This window comes from Grus americana, chromosome 5 (assembly GCF_028858705.1).
Source record: "Grus americana isolate bGruAme1 chromosome 5, bGruAme1.mat, whole genome shotgun sequence".
In the NCBI taxonomy this organism is placed as follows: domain Eukaryota; kingdom Metazoa; phylum Chordata; class Aves; order Gruiformes; family Gruidae; genus Grus; species Grus americana.
Window position 1 is genome coordinate 1,517,598 of NC_072856.1, and position 11,443 is coordinate 1,529,040.

The following is an 11,443-nucleotide window of genomic DNA, read 5'->3' on the forward strand; positions in this document are numbered from 1 at the left end:
ATGGGGGAAGAGTGTTGCGGCGCCCCCTAGTGGGCGGGCGGGGGGAAGAGGTGGGGAAGGGGAGTGAGGGGAGGGGGAGAGGGTTTGGGGAGGGGACAGGGGGACGGGGAGGGGGGGACAGGGGGACGGGGAGGGGGGGACAGGGGAGAGGGGGACAGGGGGTCTGGGGACAAGGGGACAGGGGGTCTGGGGAGGGGATGGGGGACAGGGGGTCTGGGGACAGGGGAAGGGATTTGGGGAGGGGACGGGGGATATAAGAACATGGGAACAGGGGAGAGGGTCTGGGGAGGGGACAGGAGGACAGGGAAGAGAGTTTGGGGAGGGGACATGGGGACAGGGGGACATGGGGTCTGGGGACAGGGAAGGGGGTTTTGGGGAGGTGACAGGGGACATGGAGACAGGGGGACATAGGGACAGGGGGTCTGGGGATGGGGGACAGGGTGTAGGGAGGGGACATGGGGACAGGGACAGGGGAGAGGGTCCTGGGAGAGGGGTCTAGGGTGGGGGGATTGGGGAGGAAGGTTGGGGAGAGGGGGTCTGGGCAGAGGGGCACGGGACAGGGGCTGGGTTAGGGGGACTGCAGCCGCCACGTGTGTCCCCCCAGACAGCACCCACCGCCCCAGGGCCCACTGGGTGCTGCCACCCGCACCGCCAGATGCGCCACCTTCCCACTCCTGCCCAGCCGGGCACTGCGCTGCTGGCACCCACCGTGCCAGCCTCCGGCACCCGCCTGGTCCCCACGCCTCAGCCCCGGCGAAGGAGCCGGCAGCCGCCAGCACGGCCGTGCCCCGGGGACAGCGCGGTGCATGCCAGGCACACCGGCGCAGGGCCGCCGGCAGAGCACGTGTTAGCGTGCCGGCGAGGGCGGCGGGGACCCCTCCGAGTCCCACTGGCCTGGCGATGCCACCCGTGCCCCCTGTGACGCTGCGTGGCATCAGTGCCGGGGGCCTGGCCGGGCACGCCGCACCGGGGGCAGCCAGCCCTGAACAATCCTGCCTTTGAGCGGAGCCCGGTGCTGGCGGCACAAGGCGCCCGGCCGCCCGCCCGCAGAATGGCCCCATTCTGGTGGCGGCAGGTGCCACGGGGTGCTGGGGTGCCGCATGTGGGCCGTGGGCGCCAGCTGCCCCCTTGCTTTATTTGGGGGGCTCGAAGCACCCCGAGCCGCTGTGGGACCCGTGGGGAGCTGGTGCCAGCTGGCTTTTGGGGCTCACGCGTCGTGGCAGCCGTGTTGGGGAGACAGTGCCGTGCCGGGGCCGAGCTCGGCCGTGCCGGGGCTGGAGCCGGGCGCAGGTGAGGGAAGGGGCAGACGTGGCGATGGAGGGGACACCGGGTGCGTCCCCCACCCCTGGGCACCCGCGCTGCCCCGGCGCTGGGGTGGGTCTCACTTGTGGCACCCCACATCCACCCCATGGCGGTGGCACCCCGGGGGCTCTGCCCGCTTGGTAGGGCCCCACGGGCAGGGACCCCACGGGGTGCCCCAGTGGGTGCGGGCTCCCCCCACGCCGTGCCTAGGCGCACCCCGGGACAGTGCCGGGACCATACCGGGACCGTGCCCAGACTGTGCCCGGATCGTCCCGGGACAGTACCGGGACAGTGCCGGGACCGTGCTCGGGACGGCGCCGGGGCTTGTCGCGGGACCGCTCCGGGACCGTGTCCGGGAGGCTCCGGGCGGCTCCGGGAGCGGGCGGGGGCCGGGGCGATGCCGGAGCAACCCGGCGGCTCGGGCGGGGCGGCCGCAGTCCCCGCCCCCGGGGCTCTCCCGCCGCTTCCTGCGGGCACGGCCGGGCCGGGGCGGCGGCGGCGGCGGCGCGCGGTGAGTCCGGTGCGGGGCGCGCGGGCGGCGGCGGCGGGAACGGGGGCGCGCGGAGACGGGGCGCGCCGGCGGGAGCGGGACACGGCGTGCGCGGCGTCCGGGATCCCCGTGGGGAGGGAGCTGTGGGTCCCCGCGGAGCGGGAGATGTCGGTCCCGGTGGAGTAGGAGCCGTGGGTCCCCGGGTGGGGCGGTAGCTGTGGGTCCCGTGGGTGCCCAGCACCGTGGGCGGTGGTGGCGTGGGAGCTGTGGATCCTGGTGGAGCAGGCGCCGTGGGTCATGGGGGTGCCCAACACTGTGGGTGCCAGTGGGGTGGGACCCATTGCATCCCTGTGGAGCAGGATCCGTGGGTCCCGGTGGGGCGGGAGCCGTGGGGCCTGGAGTGCCCAATGCTGTGGGTGCTGGTGGGACAGGGAGGTGTGGGTCCCAGGGTGCTCGGCACTGTGGGTGCCAGTGGGGTCGGCACCATGTGTCTCGGTGGGACAGGAGCTGTGGGTCCCTATGGGGTGCCAGCGGTGGGTCCCATGGTGCCCAGGGCTGTGGGTCCCAGTGGGGCAGGAGCCGTGGGTGCTGGAGGGAGCGTGGGGGTGGAGGATCCTGTTGAGCCATGGGGCAGGGCCATGGGTCCCAGGGGAGGGCAGGGTCCTGGGGGTCCCGGGGTGCTGGGAGACGCCTGGGGCAGGCAGCCATGGGGCTGGGGGGACCCCGGCCTGGTTGGGGGTGCGGGACGGAGGCTGCGGCACATGGGGTAGATCCCTGGGTGTGTGCCGGGGGCTGGGATGGGGGTACTGCACTGGGACCCCCCAGCTGCCTGTGGAGTGGGGGTGCCCTGCACCCCTCCGGCAGGATTAGGTGGCTGCCAGCCACGCAGGACGCCACGGGCGCCAGGCACTAAGAGGCTTTGGCAGCCCCACGGGGTCGAAGCTGCCGCGTCCCGGGAGCGCGACACCGCCGGTGCGAGCTCCGGTCCCCCCCGGGTGCGGGGTCACCCGGCTGTGGCGCGGGAACCCCCGGCGTGCCGGACCACCTGCGGCACCACGATGCTGCGGGCAGGAGTGCCAGCACCCAGCTTGTGCCTGCCGGGTACCAGTGGTGCCAGCCGGGGCCGGGAGCGACGGCCGCAGTCGTGCCGAGCCGTGGCAGCTGGGCTGGAGCCGGCAGCGACCTTCCCTACTCTCAGGGCTGCTGGGATCCTGGAAAACGCCTGGAAATGGTGAACCGCCTTCCCTTATATGGCTCCGCCGGGCTGGCCCTCCTCTGGCCCCGCTCGGCCGGCTGCCCGACCCGGCACCCCCGGACTGCCCGCCCTCTCCTCTCCCAGCCTGCCGTGCCGTGCTGTGCCGGGGCCCTGGGAAAGCACCATGGGCCGTGCCTTGCTCCCCGTCTCGGACGCAAGAATGCGCGACGGGGACGGCGATCCCACGGTGGGGAGAAAATCCCACCTCCCTCGCGCCAGCACCCGTGGCTCAGAACAGCCCCGGACCCTGCCTCAGTTTCCCCGTGCTGGGGAGTTTTTGGGGTTCCACTGTGCCAGAGCCGGCCAGTAACCCCCCTAGCGTCCTTGCCTGTGCTGCCGGCAGCACCTGGGGGCTGCATCCAGCTCGGGGCTCGGGGTGCCCAGGGCCTCCGGCAGCCCCCAGCTCAGGGGGATCAGGGGGAGCAGCCCGTCCCGCCGGGGGTGAAGGTCAGGGCTAATCCCCACCCGGAGAAGGCAGCAGGCGGGAGCCGGGGGCTCTGGCCGGCCGCGTGCCCACCGTGGCGGCACTGGGGGGTAAGAGGATAAAGCCCCCCCCGCCTGGTGGGGCGGGACGGCGGTGGCCGAGGGGCTGAAGCGAGTGGCCGCGGTCCCTGTGACGTGGGGCCGGCGCCGTAATCCCGGCGCGCTGAGCGGATTAGGGCAGCCGGGGGTGGCCTTCAGGGACGAGCCGCAGTGGCCGCAAATCCCTGGCCGGGCATCACGTGGGGGACCCCCCATGGGCACCGGGGCGCCATCCCCCCCCGTGCCGGGCAGGGGGCGAGCCGTGCCCCTGTCTGCCCCCCCGATGCCACCCGGGTGTCCCCTCTTGTCCCCTGGCAGGGACCCGGTCACGGGTGAGGATGGGGGGGGGGCTGCTCCCCAAATCACCCAGAGCTGCGGTGCTGAGGGGGTGCCCCACGGCAGAGCCAGCTGTGCTGGCACCTGGGGACCCGGGCTGCGGCACAGCCTGGCGATGCGGGACTGGGTCCCGCTTGGGGGGGCACCACGGTGGGTTTTTGGGGGGGCTCCTGGCTTGCGCGGGAAAGCCATGGGGAGGGCGGCGGCGGGAGCGCGGCCATGCAGCACGGCGGCTGCGGGGAGGAGCCGGCGGGAACCGGCCTGACCGGTTCAGTGCCGACACCCTCAGTGCCAGGGTCTCCGGTGGCCCCCACCGCCGGCACGTGGCTGGGCTGAAGGTCACCGTCCCCGGGGCCGCTCGCCCGCTGGGGTCAGCGCGCTCGGTGCCCTGCCACAAACTGTCCCTCTGCCAAAAAGCATGGCGGCGAACTCTCACTGCTCCGGTACGCTTTGCCGCCGGCAGTCAGTTTTTGGGTGCCCCAATCGGGTCGGTGGCACCGAGCGGTTTCGGTGGCACCGAGCGGTTTCAGTGGCAGGGGAGGATCCTGGTGCCGCAGGGGAGCGGCCGGTGGCACCGGCAATCCGGAAGGGTGAGCCGGCGCTGAGCTCACCGGGAAGGTGTCCTGCGGGCGCGGCGGTGACGCACGGCCCCGGCACAGGGTGCCGGCGGGTGGGGGCTCGGTGTGGCGATGGCGCAGGTCCCGCTGGGGCACCTACTCCTGGGGGAGCACGGCCACCGGCTGCTGGGGCGCATCGCCCGGCTCTGGGGTAAGAGGCAGGGGGAACACCCCCAAATTTGAGGTCCTCCCCGGGCGGGAGGCCTTGGTGGGCTGTGCCAGGATCCGTCCAGGCCGTATCCTGCCTCAGCCGATCCGTTGCCAGGGATTTTTGGGGTTGGGGAGTGCTGGCACCCCACTGCCTGGAGGGTTTGGCCATCAGGTCAACCCCAGGGGCTCTTCACCATGAGGGGCTGTGAGCCCCCCTCACCACCAAACACTGCCCAGATCTTGGGGGATCTCCGCACCCCCTAACCACACCGTTCCCCCCCCAGACCTGCCCTGTGCCCCACCAGTGCCGGTGCCGGGGCATGCCGGCATGCCGGTGCCCGCCTGCCTGCAGCACCCTGCCCTGAGCCCGGTGCCGGAGCCTGGCCGCGCCATGGAGGAGCCGGCCGGCGGCGGGGCCGAGCCGTGGTCCGAGGGGCTGCGCAACAGCAACAACAACGCTTCCCCGGGGCCGTGGCTGGGTGCCCGTGGCGGGCACCCCCTGGCACCTTTCAGTGGCCCCGGGACCGAGCCCAGCTACCTGGGGCGGGTGGTGCTGGAGATCGTGGAGTCGGAGCGCACCTATGCCCGGGACCTGCGCAGCATTGTGGAGGTGAGCGCCGGGGGGGGACACGGCATCCCTCGGCTGGGGTTTGGGGGGGACCCGGCCGGTTGCACCGATGCCGCCACCGCCGCCAACCGCGCGTGCCCGGCAGGGTTACCTTGGCAAGATCATTGACGCGGAGGAGCCGGTGCTGCGGCCGGAGCAGGTCAGCGCGCTTTTCGGCAACATCGAGGACATCTACGAGCTGAGCAGGTGGGTGCTCCCGGTGCCGCCAGTGCCACCCCGTCCCGCGGCTGGTGGGGACTGCCGTCACCCCGTCCCCTCTGTCTCCCCTAGCACCCTGCTGCAAAACCTGGAGAGCTGCGCCAGCGACCCCGTGGCCGTGGCTGTCTGCTTCGTCACCCGGGTAAGGGCGGGCACGGCGGGGGGCACCGGGGGGGGCGCGGGGCCGTGCCGGGCTCTCACCGCACTCCCCCTGCCCGCAGAGCCAGGAGTTTGCCATCTACACCCAGTACTGCAACAACTACCCCAGGTGAGTGGAGGGGGCGCAGGCGGGCAGGGGTGCGGGCAGGGGTGCGGGCAGCGGTGCGGGCAGGGGGCTGAGCCCGCTCCCTGCCCGTAGCTCAGTGGCAGCGCTGGCCGAGTGCATGAGGAGCAAGCCGCAGGCCCGGTTCCTCCGCGAGTGCCAGGAGCGGCTGCGGCACGCGTTGCCCCTCGGCGCCTACCTGCTCAAACCCGTCCAGAGGATCCTCAAGTACCACCTGCTGCTCCAGGTGAGCCGGCGCCCGGTGCGGTGCGGGCACGTGGCATGGCATGGTACCGGCACCCGGCAGGGTACCGGCACCTGGCAGGGTCTGGGTGCCTGGCACGGCACGGGGATGTGGCAGAGAATGAGTTCCTGGCACAGTTCAGGCAGCTGATACGGCATGGGCACCCGGCACGGCACGTTTCCTGGCACGGTCCAGGTACCCGGCACAGCCTGGGCACCCGGCACGGCATGAGCTCATGGCATGGTGCAGGCGCTTGGCACAGCCCTGGGCACGGCACGGGCACCCGGCGTGGCACATTTCCCTGGCACAGCGCACACGCCCGGCGCGGCACAGGCACCTGGCACAGCCCGGTCCCCCGGCACGGCACAGCCCCGGCACCGGGCACCGCCTCTCCCTCGGCGCAGCCCCGACGCCGCGTCCGTTGCCGGCAGGAGATCGCCAAGCACTTTGAGCACAAGTCTGGGGATGACTACGAGGTGGTGCTGGAGGCCATCGACACCATGACCTGCGTCGCCTGGTACATCAACGACATGAAGCGCAAGCACGAGCACGCCATCCGGCAGCAGGTGTGTGCCGGTGGCGCGGCGGGTGGCACCGGGCGGGAGCTGCCGTGGCGGCGGGTGGCCTGACGTCCCCGGGGACCTGTGCAGGAGATCCAGTCGCTGCTGCTGGGCTGGAAGGGGCCGGACCTGACCAGCTACGGGGAGCTGGTGCTGGAGGGCACCTTCCGGGTGCAGCGGGTGCGCCACGAGCGCGCCGTCTTCCTCTTCGACAAGACCCTCCTCATCACCAAGCGCCGCGGCGACCATTACGTCTACAAGAGCCACATCCCGGTGGGTGCTGGGGATGGTGGGGGGCTGGGGGGGAGGTCCCTGGGGGCAGCTGGGGATGGGGGGCTGACGGCCTCTCCCCGCAGTGCTCCTCGCTGATGCTGATCGAGAGCACACGGGACTCGCTTTGCTTCAGCCTGGCTCACTACAAGCACGGCAAGCAGCAGCACAGCCTGCAGGTAGGGGGGCACGGGGTGGGGGGCACCCTAGGGACCCCCCCGCCCGACCCCACCGCCCAACCCCGCCACCCTGCCGGTCCCCTCCAGGCCAAGAGCGTGGAGGAGAAGCGCGTGTGGACCCACCACATCAAGCGGCTCATCCTGGAGAACCACCACGCCATCGTGCCCCAGAAGGTGAGGGCAGAGGGGGACGGGCACCGTGCTGGCACCGGGGTCACCCCCCGCACAGCGACGGGGGGGGCGCAGCTGCACCCCGGCTTCACCCTCCGCCTCTCTCCATCCTCCCTCCGTCGCAGGCTAAGGAAGCCATCCTGGAGATGGACTTGTTCTGTGAGTGCCGCCGGCGCCTCGTGGTCCCCTCCCTGCCCTCGCCTGTGCCCCCCGTCCCCCAGCGTCACCCCCTGTGCCCGCAGACCCCCCGCGCCTGCCCCGCTGCAGCCCCGAGCGCCTGAAGAAGAGCTGGTCCTACCAGCCCCTGGGCGACGCCGACGCCGCCGAGCTGCGCCAGGGCCGCCGGCAGTCTGGTGAGAGCCGCGCATCCCGGGCATCCCCAGCACCGCCGGCCCTTCCCCGGGGCGAAGCCGTGGCTGGGTCGCACCGATGCCCGCAAGGACGGTGGGTGCCGGGTGCCGATGGGTGTCCCTGTCCCCGCAGAGCCCTTCCAGTGCCGGGACCGCGTGGAGACGCTTCCGGATCGGCCGCACGGGCACACAGGGCGCAGGCAGTCAGGTACGGATGGCGGTGGGGACCGGGGACCCCAGTTGGGGCGGTGGGCTGGGGATGCTGGTGGGGTTTGGGACGGGCTGGGGGATGCGGGGACGATGGCACCATCGCTAGATTTGGACGCCCGGCTTCTCCCCGCAGAGCCTGCCAAGCAGATCCTGCGGCAGCTGGGCGAGCAAGGTGAGCCGGCACGGCCGCTGGCGCCGGCGGGGCGGGTGGAGGGGGGCCAGGGTCGGGGTGGGGTGGCATTTTGGGTGCTGCCCCCCCTCTAACCTCCACGTTTCTCTCTCCCGGTTGGCAGGGCTCAAGGTAAGGCCGGGGTGCGGGGTGGGTTGGGGCGCCCCGTGCCCCCCAGCCCTGGCACGCTGCTTGCCGGGGGGGGGGGCATGGGGCGCTGAGCCCAGCGTTCGCCCCCCGAGTAGCACGCTGGCAGCGATGGGGCTCTCCTGGAAGTGGGGGAGCCCCCCCAGCACCCCAGAGCCTGGGCGGTGGCTGAGGGCGTGGTGGAGGAGGAAGAGGAGGAGGAGGAGGAGGAAGAGGAGGAGGCTTTGGGCAAGGACTGCCAGGAGGAGCTGCGGGGGGCCGGGGACCTGCCGGTGGAGCCCCAGGAGGAGCAGGTACCTGCCCCAGTCCCCCAGACCCCAGGGAGGGCCCCCACTGCGTAGCGCTACCCACGGCACCCTGCATCGCTCCCAGGGCACCCCACATCACTTCCAGAACACCCTGCGTAACTCCGGGGGCACCCTACGTAGCTCCTGGGGCATCAGCATCACTCCCAGAGCACCCCGTATTGTTCCCAGAGCACCCCACGTCACTCCTTGGGCACCCCATGTCACTCGCAGGGCACCCCGTATCATTCCCAGAGCACCCCACGTCACTCCTAGGGCACCCTCCATCACTCTCAGGGCACCCCGTGATGCTCCTGGGGCTGCTGCGTGGTCCTCAGCCGCGGCTCGGCTGGGACTCCCCTCCGGCAGCAGTCCTGCTTGGAGCAGCCGAGTGCCCCCCCCCTCCAGCCCATGACACCCACATTTGCTCTCGCCCAGGTTGGGGGGCACCCACTGGTGCCCGAGGGACCCAAGCGGCCGGGGAGCTGGGGGCCAGGGAGCTACGAGAAGGTCAGTGTGGCCCCACAGCCCCTGCCTGGGGGTCCCGAGGGACCCAGCACCCACCCCCCCACCCCTCCACAGGCCGGCAGCACCGGGGAGCACCCCGAGGGGCCGGGGGCACCCGAAGCCCCGTCCTCAACGGGGACCCCGGCACCGGTGCTGCCCGGCGCGGAGGGGGAGCCGGAGCGTGCCGCGGAGGATTTGCAGGGACTGAGCAGTGAGGAGGAGGAGGAGGAGGAAGAAGGAGCCGCCAGCAGCATCCTGCCACCCTCAGTGCTGGACCAGGCCAGCGTCATCGCCGAGCGCTTCGGCGGCGGCGGCAGCTTCTCCCGCCGCAGCAGCCTGGCGCTGGAGGGGCCGGGGGGACGGCTGGCCAGCCGCAGCGGCAGCACCCTCAGCCTGGACGGCGGCCCCCCGCTCGAGGCCGGGGAACCCGGGGGGTCCCGCAGCGCCATCCCCTCACCCGAGCCCTTCGCCGGAACCCGCCGGGAGTCGCTGCTCTCCAGCCGGGACCGCCTGCTCCTCGACAAGATCAAGAGCTACTACGGCCATGCCGAGAACCGGGACGCCGGCTTCAGCGTCCGCCGCCGCGAGAGCCTCTCCTTCATCCCCAAGGGGCTGGTGCGAAGCTCCGTCTCCCGCCTCAACGGCCTCCCCCGGCCCCCGGTGAGCCCTGAGCCCCCCGCCCAGCCGGCGGAGCCCGAGGCGTCGCCAGAGGAGCCGTGCCGGGAGAACGGTCTGCAGCCCCCCGAGCCGCTGCTCATCCTGGAGGAGGACGACCTGGGTGCCGCGGGCGAGGGTCCGCCGGCCGGTCCACCGCCGCTGACCCCCCCGCACCCCGGCACCAAGGTGTACCAGCTGGCGCGGCAGTACAGCCTCCGCATCAAGAGCCGCCGCGCCGGTGCCCGGCGTGCCCTGGCACAGCCAGAGGAGGGGGACCCGTGTGTTGGCACCCCTTCGGTGGCCGTGCCACAGGGCAGGGGACCGGTGGCATTGCCCTCCCCGGCCGCCCCCCGCAGCCCCCCGAGCCCTGGCGGTGCCGAGCCCTTCACCTGGCCTGACGTGCGGGAGCTTCGTGCCCGTTTCGGCGCCCCGCGGCCCCCGCCGGTGAGCCGCAGCCGCTCTGCGCCCGAGGGGCCGTGCCGGGGCGGCCGGCCAGCTGAGAAGGAGCGGGGCAGCGGCCGGAGCCGGAGCGCCGAAGCGGGTGGGGGGTCCGGCGCCCCCGGGATGGCACCAGTGCGGCACGGCAGCGACGGGGCGTTGTGGGTGGCGGCGGAGGCCCCCCTGGGCCCCGGGCAGCGGGTGCTGGTGCTGGAGCGGCTGCCGGCCCCTGCCGAGCCCGCCGCCTACGTGCAGATCCGCTCACCCACCACCCGGGAGAAGATCTGCTTGAAGGCGGTGGTGGAGCGCTGCAAAGCCTACCAGGCCTCCGAGGAGTACCGGCGGCGCTGCCACGAGCCCCCCGACACCCCTGAGCCCCCTCGCCACGGCCTCGTCAGGGACCTGCGGCAGAAATTTCAGACCCTCGACGCTGCCAGCTAGGTGGGTGACAGGGAGAAGGGGTGTCCCGCGGACCCTCAAAGGAAGGAGCACCCTGTGGACCTCCAACCTGCCTGGGAGAAGGGGCACCCCGCGGACCTCCAACCTGCCCGGGAGAAGGGGCACCCCGCGGACCCCCAGCTCAGCCAGGAGCAGGAGCACCCTGTGGACCTCCAACCTACCTGAAAAAGGGACACCCCATGGAAGCCAAACCTGCCCAGGAGAAGGACCACCCCATGGACCCCCCAGGTTGCTTGGGAGAAGAAGCACCCTAGGGACCCTGAACCTGCCCAGGAGAAGGGGCACCCCATGGCCCCGCAGCCCCCTGGGAGCAGGGGCACCCCACGAAGCCCCAGCTCACCCAGGAGAAAGAGCACCCTGTGAACTCTCCAACTTGTCTGGAAGAAGGGGCACCCCATGGACCCCCAGCTCACCTGGAAGAAGGGGCACCCTGGGGATCCTCAACCTGCCCAGGAGCAGGGGCACCCCATGGCCCCCCAGCCCGCAGGGGCACCCCGCAACCCCCCCCCCCGGCGCCCAGCACTGCGCCCGGCTCGCTTTCACGTCTTTATTAGAAAAAAAACCCAAACTGAACCAAAAGTTCCTCTCTGGTTGCCCGCGCTCCCCCCGGCGCAGCTCAGCCCGGCTGTGGGGTGCAGAGGGGTCCCCCGCCCCGGCAGTGCTGGCGGGGGCACGGGGTGGTGGCAAGCGGTGTCCCCCGTGCCGATGCTCTTTGGTTGGGGGCCGGGGCTGCTCCCTCTGCACCCACACGCTGGGGGGGACACGTTATGGCTTTGGGGGGGGGGGGGGCACCCGCGGCAGCCCCCTGCGTGGGTGCTGGGTGGGGGGGGCATGCACGCGTGTGGGGCACGCACACCCGTGGCCGTGCGCGCAGAGGGGTGGGTGCACCTGCATGCAGGGACACACGTGTGCACACATGTGCATGCAGGGACACGTGTGTGCACGGGGCTGCTGCACACCCCCGTGCGTGGGAGCAGCCCTGGGCGCACACGCCTGGAGGGGCACGTACACGTACACGCCCACGCGTGTGCACACGGG

At 72.5% G+C, this 11,443-nt stretch overlaps 1 protein-coding gene across 1 annotated transcript; it reads left to right on the forward strand.

Moving 5' to 3' along the window:
- Positions 1 to 4,141: 4,141 nt before the first annotated feature.
- On the forward strand, positions 4,142 to 11,383 carry PLEKHG3 (pleckstrin homology and RhoGEF domain containing G3). Its single transcript, XM_054828244.1, has 17 exons — positions 4,142 to 4,495; positions 4,957 to 5,282; positions 5,386 to 5,486; positions 5,571 to 5,640; positions 5,720 to 5,766; positions 5,857 to 6,007; positions 6,436 to 6,570; positions 6,655 to 6,837; positions 6,921 to 7,013; positions 7,101 to 7,187; positions 7,310 to 7,343; positions 7,427 to 7,537; positions 7,668 to 7,742; positions 7,878 to 7,916; positions 8,038 to 8,045; positions 8,159 to 8,353; positions 8,783 to 11,383. The coding sequence occupies exons 1-17, from the start codon at positions 4,324 to 4,326 to the stop codon at positions 10,385 to 10,387; spliced, it is 3,432 nt and encodes a 1,143-aa protein (XP_054684219.1). The 5' UTR covers positions 4,142 to 4,323; the 3' UTR covers positions 10,388 to 11,383.
- The last annotated feature ends 60 nt before the right edge of the window (positions 11,384 to 11,443 follow it).